The following is a 22,648-nucleotide window of genomic DNA, read 5'->3' as shown; positions in this document are numbered from 1 at the left end:
TCACTAGAGTCTCTCAATAGACCTTGGTGACACATATTGTTGAAAAGAAATAGGAGAGCCTTTATGCAAGTGCTGATGCCTTTAACTAGACTGAAAAGTTGTTTCCCCACATCTTTCTCGAGCCAAGAGTTAGTTCCTTACTCATTCGTTTCTTTCTTGGATGTTTTTGGAAAACCTTATTAAAGAATTCCGATTTTAAATCCCATCTAGCGTAATCTTTGATTGTATTCTATATTAGTTTGAGTTCATTTTTGGTAAACTAGATTTTGGGAATTAATTGACTTACTAGCCTTAGAATCAAGGAGGGTTATTCATCTTTTTTCTTCACTTTATCATTGTTCAAGTAGGTGATTTTATATCACACTCTATGCAAACCTTTTGTGCATCGGTTGCTTTTCTTTTGTGCAATGTTAGTAGATTTGATGTCACGTACTTAAAAAAATGTTTATGCTTTGTTGACGTTGGTAGAAATATTAGAGAGAAGAAGGTAATTATTTTCTTGTCCTCGCTTTCATTATATAGAAAAGTTTAGATTACAAGTATGGTAATTTAGTAAAAATAAATAAACAATGAACCATGATTATTCTCTTGCCTAATATATGTGATTCTTGACTTATTTACTTCCTCAATACTCTCCCTTAAGTTGGAGCATATATATCATATAAACCTAGTTTGGAACAAAGAAACTTCAAACGATTATAATTCAACGACTTTGTATACATATTAGCAAGCTGATCTCCGGTCTTTACGAACGATATACATGTGTCACTATCTATCTTGTTTCGAACAAAGTGGCATTCGACTTCAATGTGCTTGGTCCTCTTATGGAAGACTAGATTGGACACGATATGTAGAGCAGCTTGCTTATCACGGAGTATCAGAATAGTAGTAGAAGGTGAGAGATTGATTTCCTGAAGAAAGTGCTACAACCATGTCAACTCACTAGTAGTATGAGCCGTTGCCCTATATTTTGCTTCTGCACTTGATCTTGTTATTACAGTTTGCTTTTTAATTTTCCAAAAAACAAGATTACCACCGATAAAAGTATGGAAACCAGTAGTGGATCGTCTATCCGAAGGAGATCCTGCTCAATCTGCATATGTAAACCCTTCTACTCTAATATGTCCATTAGGTTTATACTGTAACTCAAAGACCTGGAGCCTTTTTCAAATACCGAATAATACGTACCATAGCTTCCCAATGAGAAACTCTAGTATCCAAGAACTGCTAATGATGCTAATTGCATAAGAGATATATGGTCGTGTGATGGTAAGATAATTTCAAACTAAGCAACGATATTTCTTTGGTTCTCGAAATGGTTCATCGTCTTTCAAAAGCTTTACATTAGAATCCATGGGAGTATTGACTGTATGAGTTCTAAGAAAACCTATTTTATCTAATAGGTCAAGTACATATTTTCTTTACGATAAGTTGATGCCTGCCCGAGACCTAGCGATTTCAATACCTAAGAAATATCGAAGCTTGCCTAGATCTTTGGTCTGAAAATGTTTTTGTAGAAACTGTTTTAATCAGATAATCTCATTTGTATCATCACCATTGATAATAATATCTACATAAACTACAAGGGTAACACGACTTGCACCAGTTTGTAGATGAAGCGCTGAATGATCCTTTAACGACCAAATTCCAGAACTTTAGAAAACTTCTCAATCCATACTCTTGGTGATTGCTTTAACCCGTATAAAGCATTTTTCAATTTATAAACATAGTTCTGATAATTGCCTTGAGCAACAAAGCCAGGTGGTTGCTCCATATAAACCTCCTCGTGCACCATGAAGGAAGGCATTCTTAGTCCCAATTAAAACAATTAGCAGCAATAGAAATCAAAATGCGAATAGAAGAGATCTTAGCATTTGGTGAGAGAGTCTCATCATAATCAATATCATATGTCTGTGTGCAACCTTCAGATACCAATCGGGCTTTCAACCGATCAATAGTTCCATCAGGATTGAACTTTGGAATGTATACCCATCTATTACCAACAGGATGTAAGCCAGGAAGTGAAGGAACTAGTTCCTATGTCTTATTCTCGTGCAAGACTGTCGTTTCCAATTTCATAGCCTTTCGTCTCTCAGGATCAAATAAAGCCTCTGTCGCTGTCTTTAGTACAATAACACTAAAAGAAAGGATGTGAAATAGGCAAAAGATGATAACAAATCAAAAGTGACATAGTAGCTGATAGGATGTTTAGTTATACAGGTACGTTTACCTTTATGGAGAGCAATAAGCAATGACTCAGGGGTCAGAATAGACGACGGAATCAGGATCTATAGGTGGCAAGGCTCTATAACACGGAGACTCTAACTAGGGTACGTGTTCGTGTCTGACACGATTGATACTGACACTTTTCGGACACTACAATAATTATTTTTCTTTCTTACTATAGTTATTATCTATTTTTAACTCAAAATTATTAGTAACTAACAAATAAGTACTCATATTTAAAAAATTTCAACAAGAGAAGCCAATAAATATAAAAATAAATTTATACTACATAAATAAAGAATTTTAAATAATTTAATTAACATGTCGTGTCGGTAATTTTTTGAAAAATCATGAGTTGACGTATCTGACACGTATCGTGTCGGACACACGCATCCATATCGGTGCATTATAGTGGCAAGGTGACGGATGGGGCAAAGGGTGTTGGCGACTTAGATTGTCGAGTATAAACTTATAGAGGAGGAGGTGGTTCCCTATGAGAAGAAGACTCTGGCCCAATAGACAAAGATGAGCTGAACTGAAGTACCAAGTAAGCTAACGGGATCCTGAGTGAATTTGAGAAACGTACTATGATTAGAGAAATAGGGTGTGAACTCGTCTAAAGTGACATCAGCACTGAAAAAGTAGCATCTTAAACAAAGATTATAGCAACGATAGGCCTTCCATGTTTAGGAGTAACCAAGGAAAATACATTTCATTGAGTGAGAGTCAAGTTCGTCATGACCATGATCAAAGTGATGAACATAACAGAGACATCTAAAAATCCTAAGAGGTAACAAAAATGGTGGAGATGAGGAAAGCAAAAGAGGGAAGGAAGATGCATCGTCCAAAATCATGGAACGCATGCAATTAATGAGCTTATATGCAGTAAGGACGTCATCACTCCAAAAACGTTTAGGGACATGCATATGACAAAGAAGAGTACGAGTAACTTCTAACAAATGATAAAGAAATAATGAAGAAACGTTTTTTATTCAATTGTGTCTAATTCTTACACTTCACCTTCAATATATACTACAATACAATGAATGGAAAAAGGAAAGATAATATTCTACCACAAATTATTTCCTAAATTAGTTCTAAATATTCCATACTACAAATATTACAATCTCCATAATTGAAGCATGATTGATATGTGATTTCCACACATGATGATTTTTGCATTCAGCAACTCCATTCTATTGTGGATTATATGCTTAAGATGTTTGATGAGTAATGCTGTTGAAATATAGATAAGATGTAAAAGAAGCAGACATGTATTCTTTGGCATTATCAGACCTCAAAATTCGAATTTTCTGGTTATATTGATTTTTAATCATAGTACGAAAGATTTGAAAAATAGAAAGTAACTAGAAATGATTTTTCATTAAATATAGCCAAATCATTCAAGAATAATCATCCACAAAAGTGAGAAAATATTGAAATCTATTAGATATAATATTAATTGGTCTTTAAAAATCATAATGAACTAGTTCAAACACATAAATAACATGACTAATAGTTCTCAAAGGAAAAGACATACGGTGATGCTTGCTAAGTCGACAAGTTTCACACTTAAGGGAGGATACATTACGATGACTAACGACTTTACGTTTCAAAGTGGAAAGAGAAGAGTGACGAAGACGACAATGCCATTGCATGGGTGAAATAGAAGAGATCTCGAGGGGAAGAGAAGGTGAAAGATCCAGGTAATACAAGCCATCAACTTCATATCCCATACCAATCAACTTCTTCGCCTTGAGATCTTGAAAAACACATAGGGAATGATAAAATGTGACAGAACATTGAAGGGATGTGATAATTTTACTTTTAGATAATGAACTAAAGGGAAAGCTAGGAACATGAAAGACAACCAACAAATCAATATTAGGGCTAAGATGGACATTGTCCAAGCTTGCAACACTAGTTCGGAAAACATTAGCAAGAATGATACATTTGGAAGAAGTAATAGGATGATAAAGAAGAGAAGTAGACAAACCATTCATATGTTTAGTTGCTCTGGAATCGAAAAATCACAGATTGTGAGAGGATGACAATGAACAATGAGAAGATGTAGTACCTGATTGAACGAGCGTGGCCATAGAAGTGGAAGCGGCCTGTTTATGAGTGTCGATACTCATCCCGATGTACAAATAAAAAATCGTAATTTTGTGTTGAACTAGATTTAGTCACTGGTCCAGATGCTGGGTGAGGGTCTTCATTAGACGAGGCTGGATTAGCAGAACTAGATGGTTTGCAATGTAAGTCCCAATAATAATCAACCGAGTGACCTGTACGACTCAATGAATGCATTTTCGAGGCTCACAATTTCCCGAACGACTATTACCTCTAGTATCTTTTCACCCCGAGGGCTAAAACACGTCCACTTTGACCACCACGTCCATCCTTAAGTGAGCTACCTCGAGCAATAAAAGCAGAATGATCTCCATTAGGTATACTATCTGACATAGTAGAGCGCTGAATATAAGAGGTCTCTGCAAGAGTGGAAACTTCTTTACCACCTAATATCTGTGCTCAAACTACCTCAAACTCTAGCGAAAGGCCAATAAGAAATTTAACATCAATGTCTTCCCACTGTTTTTCCATAACCTTCAAATTAAGAGAGAGAGGTTATGCACATTCCTTTCCTGACACAGCCAAAAGTTTATTGTAGCATTCAACGAGGTCGAAAGAGCCCTTCTCAAGCCCAAACCAGTCACTACCACATGCCTCCACGTACAACAGATTTTGGCCCCAAACCAATCACCACCACACGCCTTCATGCTCACCTCACCAATTCCAATCGAATACGAACGCTCTAACTTCAACAGCTACCGTACACAAGAACCTACTATCGGCGGCGTAGACAACCAGAAAACCCACTATCGGTAGTGAAGACACCTTCGAGCTACCAACGATTTGTGACTGTCATGCTTGTCGATTTCAAATACCACTATTCGAACTTAAGTCCGAGCACAATCCGTTACTCCTCCATGACTGCTGTGTCCGATGAGCTGTAAACTCAACATCGGAAGGCCACTCGAACCATCATAGAGAAATCCAGGGATCCTGATGCATATGGATACAAATGGTCCAATGGGAGCAAGAATACTAATTTGTTAAGAATTTAGCGGATTGAAGATATAGCATCCTCATTCATGAAGCTGTAGAAAAGTCTTTTCAAGAGTTTGAAACAGCAAAATTATTGCTAATTGACCAAAGTGAGAAGCAAAATTTTTTTGATAAAGACATTCCTCAATAATATCATCAACAACAGTGAAAAAAAAATAATAAAATAAAATAAATTGGAAGGTAAAAAAGGAGGGGGGAAGAGACTACCAAGCCCTAAGAATGTGGCTCTGATACAAGGTTGATGATGTTGGTAGAAATATTAGAGAAGGTAATTGTCTTGCTCTCGTCACTTTTATTATATAGAAAAGTTTAGGTTACAAGTATGGAAAATTACTAAAAATAAAGAAACAATAAACCACGATTATACTCTTGCCTAATATACGTGATTATCGACTTATTTCCTTCCTTAACATGCTGCAAGTAGTGTACCATCCTTCAGTTAATTTTGTTTAATACTTCATGATTCCTTAATTTTATTATTAGTTTTTAATTTTTTTAATTTTTTGGAATGTTTGCAGGAACTTGAATTTGAATGTGTTCCAGCAACCCTCTTGGATCGAGTTATTGACTTTTTAAATGTAAGCAAGTTACTGTTTCTTTGATGTTTTTCATGGGGTCGATCTCTCATCAGTGGTTCTCACAGGATACTAGGGAAGATCTCAGATGCTCAATGGCAAAGGATGCCGCTTCTATCAAGAATGAGGGTTTTCGTACCGATGATGACGGCAAGTGCACTGAGATGTTGAACTCCAATGGAGGAGAATTATTAATCCAGCTGCCAAATGACATATCATGTGACTTTCAAAGAAAAATCAGTTTTCCGAGACATGAGATGCAAGATATGGCTTCTACTTCATTCTGGGACAATAAATCATCATACAAATCCCTTCTTGGTATGTTATAATAAGTGCATTCTTCTACCCTGGACAATACAGTGTAGTTTATGATATGTGAAATTCAACAAGTATTGCATCTTTTATGGTGAAGTCTATGTACCCTATAATAATTTAAAATCAACACAAGAATGAGAAAGAGAAGGAAGTTTCTTGGATAGCGTATTGTTGCTTCCTTGCTTTCCTGTTACTCCTGCTACTTTCTACATTTTAAGTAAGTAATAAATGGACACATCATGGGATGCTGGACAAATACATACAACACAGACTGTCGAGGAGAGATTGAACACTTTTTGATAATTCTATCTGATCTTATGTACTCAATTGCAGTGAACATGAATATATAGTCTGCTTCAACAAATTATTTTGTGGTGCTGATAATTTGAGTGAAGAATTTATTATGGTCTAAATTAATATATCTTTCAGGTGCATTGAGAAATTCGTGCTTTTTCTATATATGGTGTTGGATAGTAGTTGGCGGTTATTTATGCTGTTACTCATGCTGGAGAACCTTTGGCAGATAATCCTGTAATGAATAACTTGTATGCTGGACTGATTCAAAGATTTTTTGGTTTCTAAGGTTCATATGTGGAACCGTAATTTCACGTTCCATATCTAAAATAAGAATAATACAAGATCTTGCTATTTCCAAAGAAAATAAACAAATGTTCAAGTTACCAGCAAGTTTCCGATTGTCTTGAGTGAATCAGGTACAAAATACTCTCCAATCCGGCCAAGTGCCTTATTGGTTTGGTATTTGTATAGGAAAAAATTTCTACGGGAGAGGAGTTCATTTTGTGGAAATCTCTATATAGTTCTCTGGTATTTTTGGTATGAAACATGTAGGATGTGATTAACTAACAATGACCTTTTTGCTCCAACACTCTCCAACTTCGTCATGGACTGTTAGCTCATCATGTGTGTAAGCTTCCCATAACAAACAACCCACTTGCGCACACGCACACACACAAGTCAATCTTAGCATTAAGTTTCCTTCTAAGCAATCTCATGTAGTCAATGGGTCATATGATATGCATGTATACGTGCATTTTGAGATCTTAATCTTGTGCACGCATTCAGGATACATAGCAGCTCAATCTACAGATAGGATGCATATCTACACATCTCTGACCTTAAAGATACTCATGCATAAATATGTGTTCCCGTTATCCTCGAGGAAATATCAACTCTTTTCTTGTTTTTCTTTTTCTTTTTCTTTTTTTTTTTTTTAGGTGGTAAGGGCTGCAGTTATGAAACATTCAGATTTGTAATAGTTATGTATTAGTAACACTCTTTGGATTTTGTATGAGAGTCATAAGGCATGAGATAGTGAGTCAACTGATGAATCAAACTCCTTTGCACTTGCTGTTGGTTTTGATTAAATTGGATAGAATCGTTCATACTAATTTTATTCAGGTAATTTAGGATTTCTAGGAGTGACAAGTACTGAATAAATGTTACTAAAACTTGTTTCAATCAAGGGAGCAGCCTGGGAAAACTAAGTCATAAAGAACCTGTTAGCTTTCTTCTAAGTTCCTGAAAATTGTCTAGTTTAACAATTTTGATTCTGGAAGTGGGAATATTATCTTGGATGCAAGTCTTTTGACTGCGTGATTATTTTGATTTTGATATTAGAAGTTGATAGACTGGTTTGAAGTCAAAACTTGTTGCCGAAAATTTACGTAATACTTCAATCTCTGAAATGGTATTTCCACTGTTTCGAAGAGATAAATCTATTCTCCATCGTCCTGTGCACTCTGTGCTTAATAATGAAGCACAGTGGAAGATGACCAGGCTTTCCTGTCTCAGCCAACTGATAAGAGAAACAGCAGTTTAACTTTCTGATTTGTCAAATGCAGATATAGAAAATGAAGATCAGCTTTTTGATAATTTGCTACACTCAAGGAGCATGGCAATGAATAAGTTAAGAGCAGGCCGACAACAAATAATTCTTGTAGCATCACTTATTGATCGGATACCTAATCTTGCTGGGTTAGCGCGGACTTGTGAGGTGTATTACACAGATTAATTTTGTATTTTGATATTGTTTGTACACAACTTCATTATTATGGCTCCGTTTGAATCTTACTATTTTATATGCAATTTCATTACTATGACAATCTTGATTAATATCAGGTATTTAGAGCAGCAGGACTAGCAGTCGCGGACAAAAACATATTAAAGGACAAGCAGTTCCAACTCATCAGGTATTGATCGTGGTTCATTAATTTTTTTGTGAGTATTCCATAATAATTAATGTTTCACATTTGTATGGATCTTTATAAAATTCAGTGAATTATGATATTAGATTATTTGAAGGGTTGCATAGCCAATCTGATTCCTCTTGAAAATTTCTCCTATTTTCTAGTTTACAAATTAGTTTTCATTCATTTTTATAGTTGTGTACTTCTCTGCTCAAAGGTTGTGCAGCAAGCAGTGGCGGATCCTGGATTCGTGCCCACAGATATTTGCCCAATCCCTCAGACATGGACATTCTATTGTGAATTGCTTAAATTTATTGGATTTAACATTGTGGGCGCCAACACAATTTATGCAATGGCCAGAACATCACTTCTGTATCTTTTTTTCTGAAAAGGGGGGAAAAAACATTAAAAGAAAGATAAACTGAGTATGATATTATTTTTGTGACTGCAATTAAAGAAAATATCTTTTACAAGATCTTTAATTCAACCGCAAAATAATGAACAAACAAATGCATGAAGTTAAGCAATCCGTGAACAGAGCAGGCTTAAATGTTGTATTGGTAGATATTCATGTATTTACCTATTGTCTTCTTCTTGACCTAGTGACTTGGTAACACTTTTGATAATATTTACTTTGAATATCAATTTCTGTGAGTCGACAACAAAGGATGGGCAGAAAGGAACCAACCCATTTATGATGGAACACAAAACTCTAGGATTTCTTTTTTTGAACTTAACGAAATATATTCTGTAGGATTATAATGTTAGAGAAATTAAAGATGAAACCTGAAAAACTGCCTGCACTATTTGCAGTTTGGTACTTATAAAAGTCTGCAGTACTGATGTACTCTCGACTTATTACTATTAACCATTTTTGGTATTTCAGTGTGACAGCAGAAAAGTGGGTTCCAGTTGTGGAAGTCCCAGAGAGAAGTTTGAAAATTTTCTTGGAGAACAAGAAGAAAGAGGGATTCGCTCTCTTTGGTCTAGAGCAAACTGCAAATAGCATACCACTGGACCGATGCCTTTTTCCTACGAAGACGGTAAGTTTTATTGAATCATGAATCTTCAAATGTACCCCTGCCCTGAAATTACAGAGGCTTTCTATAATTTAACTCCAATCAGTAGTGGGAAGATGTGATGGTCTACTACTACTATCCAAAATTGAACAATTTATTTTTTTTCTACTAGGAAATCTTGTCCTCTTCTTTCTTTATCTCCAATACCTCTGTGTACATATTCTCCTTTTGAAAAAAAATTGCACTTGCATACACAGATGGACAAACGTAGTATATTATTGGTCAATTACTCCAAATTATTCTCGCACGTTTATTTTTGAGGTTAATGATAGATTCTTGTCAATTCTGGCAGGTATTAGTCCTTGGCCGGGAAAAGGAGGGAATCCCTGTAGAGATAATCCACATGCTGGATGCTTGCGTTGAAATTCCACAGCTAGGAGTAGTTAGGTCACTCAATGTTCATGTCAGCGGCGCCATTGCCCTCTGGGAATACACTCGGCAGCGAATCTCCCATTGAATTCTATACTTCCAATGAGAGTTTGTATTCTATTCAAGGGGAAGGAACAGTCTGTGACACCTTCCCTCTTCACTGGGATTCTCAACATATAACTATAAATCGACATAGAATTTCAATCCTAGCACAGGTATAGGAGGTTTCTTTGTCATTTCCTGTATCAGGGTCCTAGTTTTAGCAGGATGTTTGACTCTTCCTTGGGTGGACTGGTTGACAGATACTGTACCATTTGAGCTATTTTCTTCAGAGATGAGAATGAACGCTAGTGTAGCAAGTATGACAAGGAGATTGTATCAGTTGATTAAACTAGCTTAAAGTTACTTAGAAGTTGCTTATCTTGTCAAACATTATATTAACAAAAAATTATTTTTTAAGTGGGACCGCCACGGCTCCTCTCTTCTCAAGAATCCATACATCCCTTATCAGTGTATAGACAGTTTTAGGTTCACTGCTCGCTCAGAGACTTCCTTCTAAGGCCTCTAGTGAGTTACAGATAGAGTTCAAAAATGTCAAATCTTTGATGATTCCATCATCTATGATTGACATTGACTTGACTTTTACATCCAAAAAAAGAATAAAAAGGAAAAATAGAAGGCCGACCTTGGCTAAAAAATGCACTACATTGTTTACCAAATATTGATTATGCATCTTCTCTCCCAATGTTTTGGATTTCATATTTGGAACATGATATACCAATCGTGACTATACGGTTTCGATCCAAACAAGGAACATGTTGGCGTTGTCGCTAGGCCTGCATAACTATTTACATTATTAATGGAATAATTACATATGTGGTTAATGTACTTTGAATGAATTTTAATGGGGTTACTAAACTTTAATTTGTGTCAAATGGATCACTGTAATTTAATTGTATTTCAATTTAGGTTGTTTTACGCAATTCCTTCAAATTGTTTAAAATTAGACACTAATGTAGCAGTTACATACTAATGTCCATGTTGTGTGGCCGTAAAAAAAAGACATGGAAGAAGTGATACAATTGAAAAACTTGTTTTTTGATTGAATATAATCAGAAGGTTGGTTTTTTTTTTTTTTTATCGTGTCATTTTTTGACGGTCAAATAGGACGATCGTTAATATTTAAGGGCTACATTAATGTTTGACGTTAGACAATGTGATGGAATTGAATGAAGTGGTTTAAAGTGGTGTAAATTAAAGTATAATGATTCAGTTGACACAAATTGAAATATAGTGACCTAATTGAAAATTGAATCAAAGTACAATGACCCCAAATAGAATAATTCCTTTTAATCTTTATTAACTAATAATTCTTATCTACTCGAGTCTCCATGCCCCTATATATTTAAGAGCAACACCATCAAATTTCACTCCCCGTTTCCCCCTACATATATGACGAAAGAAAAAAAAGGCTACTTACGATTCTTTGAATGCGCGTATCAATCATATAGAATAGAAGAAGATGGCAAGTCTCTCGACTCGCTTGTCCTTGGCTCTTTTCCGATAAAATTTCCCTAGTTTTATATTATTTTTGCAATCACGTCATGATACTTTAGAATTTTTTTTGTAATAGACAACATGCTATGGAAGGAAAACTGTGTTAGTCGCCATATACGTAGAGAAGCCGAGGAGGACCCACCGATACCAACACCAACATCGTTATGATCATTTCCCTCAAGCTACTCATGTTCATAATAACGGTGGATACAATAGGAAAGCCGAGCTTCTTAAGTACACAAAACACCTTCGAGAATCCAATCATTCAGCTGGGGCATCATCAATCACTTGCATGAAACGCTCTCCTAAGATTCAGGTACCAAACTATCGTAATCCTATCAAATACTATATTATACTGTCACATTCAATGTATCACACATGTCAATAAAAAAAACTCTGTCGGTTTGGGAAAATAATAGGATTAAATCAAATTTTGCTTACTGTCAACTTATCATTCAACAGATTACTCCTGCTGCTAAAACTACAAGAAAACCAAAAAGTGGAAGAACTCCAACTTATGTAGGAAAATGGAAATTCTTATTGCCCAACTTTTTCGGGTGCATGGCATCAGCCTCAAAACCCAAGAAGAAGAAGAAGAAGAAGAAGAAGACGTAGAAAGGAAATTCTATGTCAAAAGTGTTTGCAACATTACGTAAAAATTGATTCAACTAAAATTTCTCACGTGTTTTATTTAATTTTTGTGGTGCTTAATTGTACCGAATATATTTAATTTGCTTCGTTTCAACTTTTTATTTCTTGATATTCTTGTCCCTAACTTTCTATTTTCTAGTGCTCAACATCCCTATAACAATTTCTATCCAAAAATTATTTTTAAGTTTGACGTGAACTAACCTAATAATCATACACGACTTGTACATCTCATAACATGGTACAATAAAAGAATACTTTACTAGATATCCGAATGTCAAATACACTACAAGTCCCATACAAATATAACGAATGGAAATTATCGTCTTTCAAAACACTCTAATATTGCCAAATTGTTAAGAATTACACCAAGAGATGGTTAGGAAAGACAGTTGAAGTGGATTTACTAATTCAATGAATAATTGCTTGATTTCTCATCTCGCCACATAACTTATCGTAAAATGTAATCTCCTCAAATAATTTCTTAAGAATTTCTAGTCGGACACAATACTTTCAGAAAATTATTCAAAATTACAAATCAACTTCTTAGTTTTAAGAAAAAGCTTTTGACTTTTCAAAAGTTTTGTGGAAAAAACACTCTTTTGAGAGTTGGTTAAACTTTTTCTTATTATTATTAGTATTTTGATACTAAGACACCGTTTGATTCTCATTTTTATAAGAATGAGAATAAAAAATATAGTCATTATAGGACCCACATAAAAGAGAAAAAGTTAAATATGGTGGCTTGATGTGATAGATAACGGTCATATTTTTCATTTTTGTAGCTAACGAATGGAAAACAAACGAGGCCTAAGCATGTTTGACTCATTACATTTTTCTAAAGTTTAATAGTCTATTTGGGAGGGATTTTTTATCTCAAAAAATTGATTTTTTGACATTTTTTCACTATTTCAGCCGTAATTTTTGACCTTTTCTTTCACAGGTGGCTCCACTTTACTTCTAACGATCAAAAAATCAATTCTCAAAATTCCTCCCAAACGGGGCCTAAGTAAAAAAAGTAATCTTTTTTAATTTAAATCCAACCTTAACCTTCGAAAGAAGTAACTTGACAATCGAAAATATTATTTATTTTATAAATTACTTATTTAAAATAAAAACATCAGTTCAATTATGTTATTAATTATTTGTTCCATTAAATGAGAAATATAAATTCTCCAAAAGGCCACAAAACCCCCTCCAATCCTCCACTGAAGCCACTCTCCCCCAACTCTGAGCTCCGAATCTGACTATGTTAGTAGCAACAATGGCTTCCCACTTGATTCCAACGACCCGAATTAAGTTGGTATCCTCAAGCCCGAATCGGAACCCCATTTTATCTGCTCCGTCATCTGTCAGAGCCTCTTTATCCACCAGTTTTCTTTCTCCTTTCGTGGGTGGCAGCGTCTTGGGGGGCTTTTCGGGTCTCAAAATCCGACCCACCTCCCTCAATCCTTATTCATTTGACTCTCGTGGCAAACGCGGTGTCGTGACCATGGTAATCTTTCTCAATACACTTACACGTGATTTTTTATATATGGGTTTTTGTTATGAGTTGAGCTTGAGGATTATGCATTTTTCTTTTATAATTTTGTTGGGCATATGGTAATGATGTAGAATTGTTGTATGTACAATATATGATGATGTTATTTAGAATTGAAAACAAGATTTGGGGATTTTTATTTAAGAATGGATTTTTATTTAATTATATTGTTGATATGGAATATTTCTAATTTTATTAATGAACAAGTAGTTCAAAAATTCACTAAAGGAGTATTTTGATATATAGATATCAAATGAATGTAGTAAACTTGGTAGTAGATATTTGTAGGTAATTTGGTTCATGCATATTCCAGCTTTTTTTTTTGGGTCATTTTCTATGCTAATTCTTGACCATCTGTTCCATTGTAAATTTCAATTCTCTCTTGTTGTTAGGTCATCTACTATTTGTTTTGCTTCTAGTTGCTGTTTGTGCCAACTATTTTGTTTTGTCATCGTGTTTAACTTATTGAACTCCATAAACAGCAGCATATTTTATCATTAAATTCAAGTCATCCTTATGGGTAAATTATTGATAAGCATATTGTTTAAATTTTATTTTATGTTTTTTTGTGTGTCATCATATTGTGTATCTACTTTCTAAGCCATAAACCAATTCTTCTCCAACTGTCCCATGAGAATATAACCTGTTTAATTCTGTTATATGGTGGTCGGCTGTCTGGTTTAAGATGCCAACATCGATGTGTCTATGCTTCTAGTTCTTTTAGTCCACTACTTGCTTTGGTAATTAACTTGACTGTTATTGCAATCATTAACAGTATATACTACATATTTGTAATGATTTATGTTTCCACCATTCTCATTAGTATCTTGAATGTTGGTTGGGTAAAATTCTGTTAACAGGTTATCCCTTTCTCAAGAGGAAGTGCCTGGGAGCAACCTCCTCCAGATTTAGCATCTTATTTGTATAAAAATCGTATTGTCTACTTGGGCATGTCTCTGGTGCCATCTGTCACTGAACTGATACTTGCAGAATTTCTTTACCTTCAGTATGAAGATGAGGAAAAGCCAATTTATCTTTATATAAATTCCACTGGTACAACCAAGGTTAGACTTAATTATGACAAGCACGATGCTTCAAATTTTGTTAATGAAATATTTCTCCTGGTACTTTACAAGACATTTTCTGTGTCATTTTTTTGGGTGGAAAAGGATACAATATTTGGATGACTTAGCCTCCGTTTGGCAAATTTCTAAATGGTTTATAAAGAGGAATACTAGTGCATTCCTTGAACGTGGATAATAATGAGTAGTAGTTATGAATGTGTGGTTGAAGTGTCTTTGACTTTGACTGAATTTATAAAGCATTTATAAATTTGTATCCCACTGGCTTTGCTATCTGTCATTGCTCAAAACTTGTGCAGTTTAAGAGTAGAAACCAATTTATTTCTCTCTCGCCCTCCCCCCACCCCACCCCCCCCTTCCAGAGTAAGGATTTGTAACTAAGAATAACATTACGCCTGAACTGGTACAGCTTTTCTTCCATTCCCCATGCAATGATTGTAAAACTGATGCTATACAGCCTCAGAATATATTTTCTTCTGTTCAGTTGAAAGAAATCATAAGCATAGATACATAAATATGATCAATGTTTACCATATCAATATTGCTAGTTTCAATTTAGTAATGGCAAATTGGCTGGTAGTTCTCTTTCTTTTTCTAAATCTATGTATTACCCATGTCATCAGTGGGGGATCTACGATTGGAAGTCAGCTAGGGCGGCCATTAAACGTTGATCATTGACCGTTGATAGTCAACGACCGTAATAGCTATGTCGTTTGTTAATATTTAATTAAATAATATTTAAAATTCTTCAATCTATATGTAAATACACTAAAACAACAATCATGGTAAATGTTCTTCTGCGGATTGACATTAAGCTGTCTGACATTTGTACGCATGGCAACATTTTAAGAAAAGTCTAAGAGAGCACAAGAAAAAACTAAGAGAAATCCAAGCACCAACCATGACATCAAATTACTTGGGCTTGGAAACCAGTTGCCTGTAACGGTTATCCATGATATCTCATTGTACTTCATCCAAGGATATTTTATGGCAACCTCTAGACAAGATTCTAAAAATAAACCATCGGCGAGCTTCATGATATTGGCTTTGCTCACAGTTGACACTTCTTTCTGCTGTTCAAATAAGCGTGCTCAAAAACATATTTTGCAGCGTGCTCTCCTCACCTACAAAAGGTGCAACATAAATGAACTTTTCAGCCAATGCAGAGTAGAACATATATGCCTTCACATTGTCAAGGAATATAACATAAACATTGAGTAACAATTCATGCCAAAAGCTTCTATTTTTAGTTGTGACCATTTCTGATTATTCCATCAAGTCACTAATTCCAATAACAGCCAAGTTCCAACCAACAGAGTCTAATTCACATGACAATTAGCTATCACAATAGACATCAACATAAAACAAAGCTTAAGATATTCAATTGTTTCCATTCGAAATTATTTTCTTCGCATATTTTTGCTTTACCTATTTGAACATATCATATAAACCTCTGAAGTCCATCTATCAAATTTAGCTTGGATCTCATACACCATTTTGTGCATTCATAATTGGTATAATCAATTCAAGTAATTTTTTCTACCTTCACAGAAATAACCAAATAATGAAATCAACCCAAATTACACAAAATCCTTTGAAGTCACAAACAATTTAAAAGTAGATTATTACCTTCAGACTTTTGGCAACACTGGGAACAACAGTAGAACATCAGGTTTGGAATTGGGCATTTAGCTTTTTGAAGTTGTGGTCAGTGGTTGTGAATTGAGAAATGTCGTAAATGACTATAGGAATTGGGTAATGAATAATGGGCCATAGTTTTTATTTAGGAAAGGCCCAACTAAAAAAGGCCTAAGTGAAAAAAAGCCCAACGATCATCTTCCCCATTCTTCTTTCTTTCCCAGTTCACTGTCTTCACGACCATGGCAGCAAGTTCTGAAATCTTCAACTACGTGGCCATACTTGTAAATTCCGGTGGAGCTAGCGCGGGCAGCCACGCTACCTCGTCGGGTGCTGGCTATGCCACTATATGTCATCTAAGCATCAGTTATAAATACTATGCATCGTACTTGTTTGCTTCGTGTATTTGATTTCCATGTAACCTTCTAGGTTTGAGGTTCAAAGTGGGGATGTTTCCTCAAAACCCAATCCATTTTTGGCATGCATTTGAAGTTAATATACTAAACTTGAATTTTGTTTGGGATTCAGCATAGTTCATGTTTTGGGTTAATTTCCCCTCCGTTATTAATTTCTGCATTGAAACATCGTCTGCCAGATGTCCATGTTATTGATGCAGACATAGGTTAGATGGCAGAGCTTTGGAATAATTTGCTGTTAAGAGTATAACCATTTGGTCCATTTCAACTATTAAAAATACTACTTTTTTACTTTCTATTTTTTGTTCAGAAAATGCAGTTAAATTTGGCTTGTAAAGCTCTAAAGCCCCCCCCCCCCCCCCCCCACCCACAAAACTGGGCATTGCACTAAGAAACGTGTAGTCTCAAAATTCACGAATCATCGTTCCTATGAGCTTTTAATGTGAAGCTTCTGCAAAAAATAAAAAATAAAATGATCAACATATTTAAAGTGGACTTGTTCAAAGTTTTATTTAATTTTCACAATTTTGCAGGGTGGGGAAAAATTGGGCTATGAGACGGAGGCTTTTGCAATTTATGATGTTATGAGGTTATAAATCTTTATGCCATACATCAGAATGCTATTAAAGTTGTACCTTATTTTTGTTTAATGCTTGACAGGGCTGCAAGATAGTACTTTGTGTAGCTACTTTGAAACTCTAGCCAAAACCATAAGATATCAATATCAAAATGGATGTTTTAATTTTGTGAAAGCCGAAATTTTGTGCACTAACTATTATTTCTGAAATCGAGCAAGTCGAGGGTAGATTGTGTCCTCTACTTGCTATGAGTTATCAAGGTCACTTTTTTGATTGAGCTAAATCTCCAACTTACTAGATTCTACAATCATGGCATTTGACAAATTCGTGTGAACTCTATTTTTTTCCAATGCAGTTAAAATTATTTTAAAGACTATGATGGAAATATAGACATTTTGGATTTGCTGATTGTGTGCTTCATACCATTGTAGTGTGTGAATTCACTTTCGTTTTATTCATTGTAACTAACGAGAACTGGCATGAAGATATGTCAAGCCACCTATTTTCACGCTGTGTGTTGGAAATGCTTGGGGAGAAGCAGCCTTGCTTTTGGCTGCTGGCGCAAAGGGCAACCGTTCTGCCTTGCCATCGTCAACAATCATGATTAAGCAGGTCCTTGTTATCTATACTGCATGTTTTTCTCTCATGTTAAGTTCTTGATATTCAGTAATCTGCCTTTAATTCCAAACAATCCACACCCCTACAAGGCACACTTATTCTCTCAAAATAGAAGTTACTGTTTCTAGGAACTAGTGTTGCACAAATATCATGATATTAACATTAGACTTTTTGTTATATTGCTTTGTTTTGTTTTAATATTAATACCTATTGCCTGTGTAATCTTGCAGCCAATTGCAAGATTTCAAGGTCAAGCATCGGATGTTGAACTTATGAGGAAAGAAGTTAAAAATGTGAAGGCTGAGTTGGTAAAGTGAACAATCATTTAGGCCATTGTTTCCACTCCTCTTAGTTCCATGTTTTCTAGATTCAGAAATCGGGCATGTTTTGTATTATCGTTGTATGCTTTTGAATCCAACTGTATACGCTTGCATGTGAATAGTCATCATAATATTGCCCTGACAAACTCATTCACACTGGAAGTTGCATGGGAAAATGGTAATGTACATCCTTGACGCACAGCTGAACCTATGCTTATGGACATTTCATGTTTTGATTTGCAAAGGTTAAACTCTACTCGAAGCATATAGGAAAATCGCCTGAGCAGATTGAAGAAGACATAAGGCGTCCAAAATATTTTAGTCCAAGCGAGGCAGTTGAGTATGGGATCATTGACAAGGTACCTCTATTGAGAATGGTTTACATTAATTTGGCTTTGAGCTCATCATGTAACTTACAATTATTTTCCCAATGATCCGAAGGTTCTGTACAACGAGAGGGGCAGTGAAGATAGAGGAGCTCTGTCCGACCTGAAAAAAGCACAACTAATTTAAATGACTCAAAACTCTTATCAGTCCAAAAAGCAGCAATAGGGGTGATACCCATTATTACCTGGTGGCCATGATCATGTAAATTATTTGAAACAGTTGCATATGGTGAAGTATCTAATGCGACAGTTTTAGGGTAACAATGTGTTGACAGGCAATTCATCATATGAAGGCTCTTCCCCCTTTTCAGCAACTCATTTGTTGTCTACGTCTGTCAATATTGCAGCAGCTGTACTAAATTTGATTGTACTGAATTGATAGAGTGAGCCAGAGTGTTTATCTTAGATTTTATAAAAAAATTGAATTTTACAAATGTTTTTGTTTTCTGATATCCAGATACATGACACCATGCTGTAAGAGGATGATGTTTCAAAAGTAAACTTGTTTGATAATTACACTTTCTTGGTTAGATTGAGTATATATTATACTTCTTTAGTCAATTCTGAGGTTAATTATTGTTAGTTGATGCCTCTGGTGAACATTTGCGCTCTAAATCTATACTCGCTATACTGGCAATAAATTATTGAGCATGTTTGGAAGTAATTATAAGAATTGAATTTTTGCCCGTTAGAGAGAAAAGTCGGTCCCATTTGTGAAGAAGAAGTAAAAAAGGATGGTTAAAATAGTGAAATAACAGTTAAAAATTGATTTTTTGGGATGAAAAATTGTTACAAAACGGGAATTGAATGAGCATCTGCCAATTCTAGATCTTGAAATACAATTGGGAATTAAGTTATTTGTACACCTTTTTTGACCGAAAGGATGACTATGAAATTTCTCTTGCTGCCGTGGAATTGTGGGAATTTAAAAAAAAAAAAAAAAAAAAAGGTTTCATTCTATATTATCAACGAAAGTGTACAGATAGTCAGGTTCTTATAAATTATGTGTTGATAATATCTAAATCAATTATTTCAAAAATAGTATTTGAAATCAATAGAAATCAGTGACCAACACTTGAATTGTAAACTAATTCTGTCAACAAAGTTTGTTCAGCTAGATTAATCAACTGCATAAACCCAAGTGGGAAACGACAAATAACAACACCCAATACCAAAAAATACTATAAACATGATGCCACCAACCAAACCAGCAACTATTAACTGAGAAACCAAAAAGCAGATATGTGCTGAATCACTCAAATGGTCAAATCAATAACTTTCCACCCTCCACTTGTCGTCACTTCTCACAAAATGTCGAATCAACTAATTGAAATAATGAGATCAGGTGCCCACAAAAAGAACAACCAATTGTTGAACCAATTATGCTATTGGTACATTGCGGTATCCAACGGGGTGTCCATTTCTCCTTAGCATTGGCCGAGGTGCCTGGTGTCCATTTTGGACATCCGTTGGACACCTCGATGTACTACAAGCATTATTCTTAATCAAATTTGTCAACCTAATTTGTACAAATAACGTAATTCATCTTGAATGCACAAGTGTAGCAAAAGGAGATGCATATTGAAGTTCACCAGAGAGAGCACTGGTGGGTTCAAAAGTGGGGTGCATCATTTTCCATTGTTATGCTCTTTCTCTCTCATATGTAATGTCAATCTAAATGTTTAAGTAGTTAGAGAAGAAGTTTATTTATTTAGCATCTGTTTGATGGGATTAAAATCAAATTTTTAAAGAGATTTTATTAGAAGTTGATAAAATGTGTGTTTAAAAAGTTATGAATCTCATAAAATATGTGGTCAAAATTAAATGTTGTTTTTTATTTTGATAAAAATTTATATTTTAATTTATATCAAACAATGGCTTAAATCATATAAAATGTATCTCTTCACACGTAGACATTGTTCAATTTTATTTTATTTTATTTTATTTATTTATTATTATTTTTTTTAATCAAAGTTTAACCGTACTAGCACTTCTCGTAAATGAGTGGTGTCACAGCAAGGCTTAAACTCAGGTCTATTGTGTGATTTTGATACTGCGTTACTAATTTCAAATAAATACTCATTTTGCTATGCATATTCATTTAAGAGTTTTGCTACACAAATATAAGGAATGACCGAACATACATATGGGGGTCGACATTTTTAATTCACGCGGGACCCATGCGCAATGTGAGGTTCGGTCAACCATGCTGTCAAAATTTCGGGCAAAACAGCTTTATTCTTCATTTAAATATTATCTTTCATTATGTCTGTCACATTTTTCTAGAAAAGACATTCTCATTATTTTAAATAAAACTTAATTTCCCATTGTTCTGTCATGGAGAATGTTGTAAGTCTTTACTTTTCCTAACATTTCATTTTGAACAGCTTTATTGATTGTAATGAAGTCTACATCCTTTCGCTTGAGTTGTTACAATTTTATAGCTAACAAATAGGTTTCATAGATAAAAATTCCAAACATTAAAAGAAACTGAGTACTAGAGATATTTAAATTACAGTGATAGTGCTCTTCAAATGATTGAAAGAATTGAGTGATCATATAACTCTATAAAAGATTCATGTACATCTTAAAAGAGGTTCATGTACTTGGAATTATTAAAAATAAAAAGATCTTAATAAAGTCGTCCCTCCAAGAAATAGAATAAATCGAAAAATGAACGTTGTTGATAATGTGACTTATAGACCTATATTAAGAATAGAGCGACTAAGACAATGTTAATTAAACTAGATATTTTGACAGTTGTGATATTTGAATACAAAAACTCAATGCCTCTAAGTTGAAATTTAATTCATTTTTTACTTAATAATAAAGTTAGTTATTCCAAAGGTCTGACAGAACTTAATAGACAGACCCATGAAGCAAAATCTTAAGAAAGTAAAATTTGAAAATCCTTAATGTTTTTTGTAAAGAAGTTGCCCCCATTTGTTTGAAGAAGAGAGCGCAAAAGTCTCATTAGAATGACATAATAATTTTTATGCTATTTATTGTTCACCATAGATGTAAGTTCTCTTGCGACATTTTGATTATTGGGTATTGAGGTTACATCTAAAGAGGTCATCATTATTAAGAGAAGTAGCATAAATTCTAATATTTCAAATAATAAAATATTTGTACTCAACGAATATGTTTACTTTGTATATATTCTAGTGATATTTTTAATGCACCTGCTGGGTAGTTTGTAGCAAGTTTTTTCGGACGTTTTCTAGGAGCAGAAGGAACCGCTATAATGACCACAAGTTAGAATATTGTGTTTTTTGCAATTTTTTAAGGAGAAATTAGGCCCATTACCCTAAAAAATGTTTTATTAGATTAATATCTTTAAAACTAATTAGAACTGCAAATTCTCGTATTAATTATGCCCAAAAGTCCAAAAATTGAATTTGTCACTTTCTTTAGATTTTATCAATTTTTTGAGTTTTTATCACTTTTTTGAATATTTGTCACCTTTTAATTTTTGATTTTTATTTTTGTCATTTTCGTTTAATAGTCCTCTCTTTTTACAAAATTGAGAATTAGTCATACCACATAAATATAGGTTTAAAGGGATATGATATGTCACTTTTTTATGAAAAAAAACCATTTGATACTTTTTAGCAATGATATACCTTAACACTTTGAATTTCATAAATTTAAGGGAAAATTGCAGTCGAGGTACCAAACCTTTCGTTTATTAGCAGATTTTGCCCAAACCTTTAGTTTATGCCAACCACAGTCCCAAACCTTTCAAAAATATGCACATGGGGTCCAAATGGACGGTTTCCATCCGTTTGATCGTTAGTTGACCAATAAAATTAAATTTTGACCAATTTTTGACCAACTTAAAAGAATAGAAAGGTAAATTTGACCACCTTAAAAAAATCATCTTCTTCCTCATCTCACCCCCAACCCCCGCCCAACCTAAACTAACCTACAGAAGATTGAACCCCCCCCTCCCCAAATTCGCC

The 22,648-nt window shown here is 34.5% G+C and overlaps 2 protein-coding genes across 2 annotated transcripts in view; both read left to right on the top strand.

The window, feature by feature from the left end:
* The window catches only part of LOC111390252, a 56,280-nt gene extending 45,888 nt beyond the window's left edge, over positions 1-10,392 (top strand). Inside the window, exons 30-35 of the mRNA XM_023015264.1 lie at positions 5,874-5,933; positions 5,999-6,248; positions 8,108-8,259; positions 8,385-8,455; positions 9,339-9,495; positions 9,824-10,392. Coding sequence (XP_022871032.1) covers positions 5,874-5,933; positions 5,999-6,248; positions 8,108-8,259; positions 8,385-8,455; positions 9,339-9,495; positions 9,824-9,988 — 855 coding nt within the window. The 3' untranslated portion in view covers positions 9,989-10,392. The remainder of the gene's footprint in view (positions 1-5,873; positions 5,934-5,998; positions 6,249-8,107; positions 8,260-8,384; positions 8,456-9,338; positions 9,496-9,823) is intronic.
* A 2,880-nt stretch (positions 10,393-13,272) lies between these two features.
* LOC111390251 (ATP-dependent Clp protease proteolytic subunit-related protein 4, chloroplastic-like) lies at positions 13,273-19,199 on the top strand. Its single transcript, XM_023015263.1, has 7 exons — positions 13,273-13,600; positions 14,506-14,709; positions 17,315-17,370; positions 17,845-17,971; positions 18,208-18,285; positions 18,543-18,656; positions 18,739-19,199. The coding sequence occupies exons 1-7, from the start codon at positions 13,355-13,357 to the stop codon at positions 18,808-18,810; spliced, it is 897 nt and encodes a 298-aa protein (XP_022871031.1). The 5' UTR covers positions 13,273-13,354; the 3' UTR covers positions 18,811-19,199.
* The last annotated feature ends 3,449 nt before the right edge of the window (positions 19,200-22,648 follow it).

The sequence above is a fragment of the Olea europaea genome, unplaced genomic scaffold, assembly GCF_002742605.1.
Source record: "Olea europaea var. sylvestris unplaced genomic scaffold, O_europaea_v1 scaffold664, whole genome shotgun sequence".
Classification (NCBI taxonomy): Eukaryota; Viridiplantae; Streptophyta; class Magnoliopsida; order Lamiales; family Oleaceae; genus Olea; species Olea europaea.
The sequence above is the reverse complement of the archived record's forward strand: the minus strand, read 5'-3'. Positions and strand labels throughout refer to the sequence as shown.

What these genes read in the sequence shown, in the direction of transcription:
- LOC111390251 (XM_023015263.1), top strand. Translation starts at nt 13,355, where the DNA reads ATGTTAGTAGCAACAATGGCTTCCCACTTGATTCCAACGACCCGAATT. An exon ending in GCAATTTATGATGTTATGAG is followed by an intron (nt 17,371 to 17,844) that starts GTTATAAATCTT and finishes ACTGGCATGAAG; the next exon opens with ATATGTCAAGCCACCTATTT. An exon ending in AGTATGGGATCATTGACAAG is followed by an intron (nt 18,657 to 18,738) that starts GTACCTCTATTG and finishes AATGATCCGAAG; the next exon opens with GTTCTGTACAACGAGAGGGG.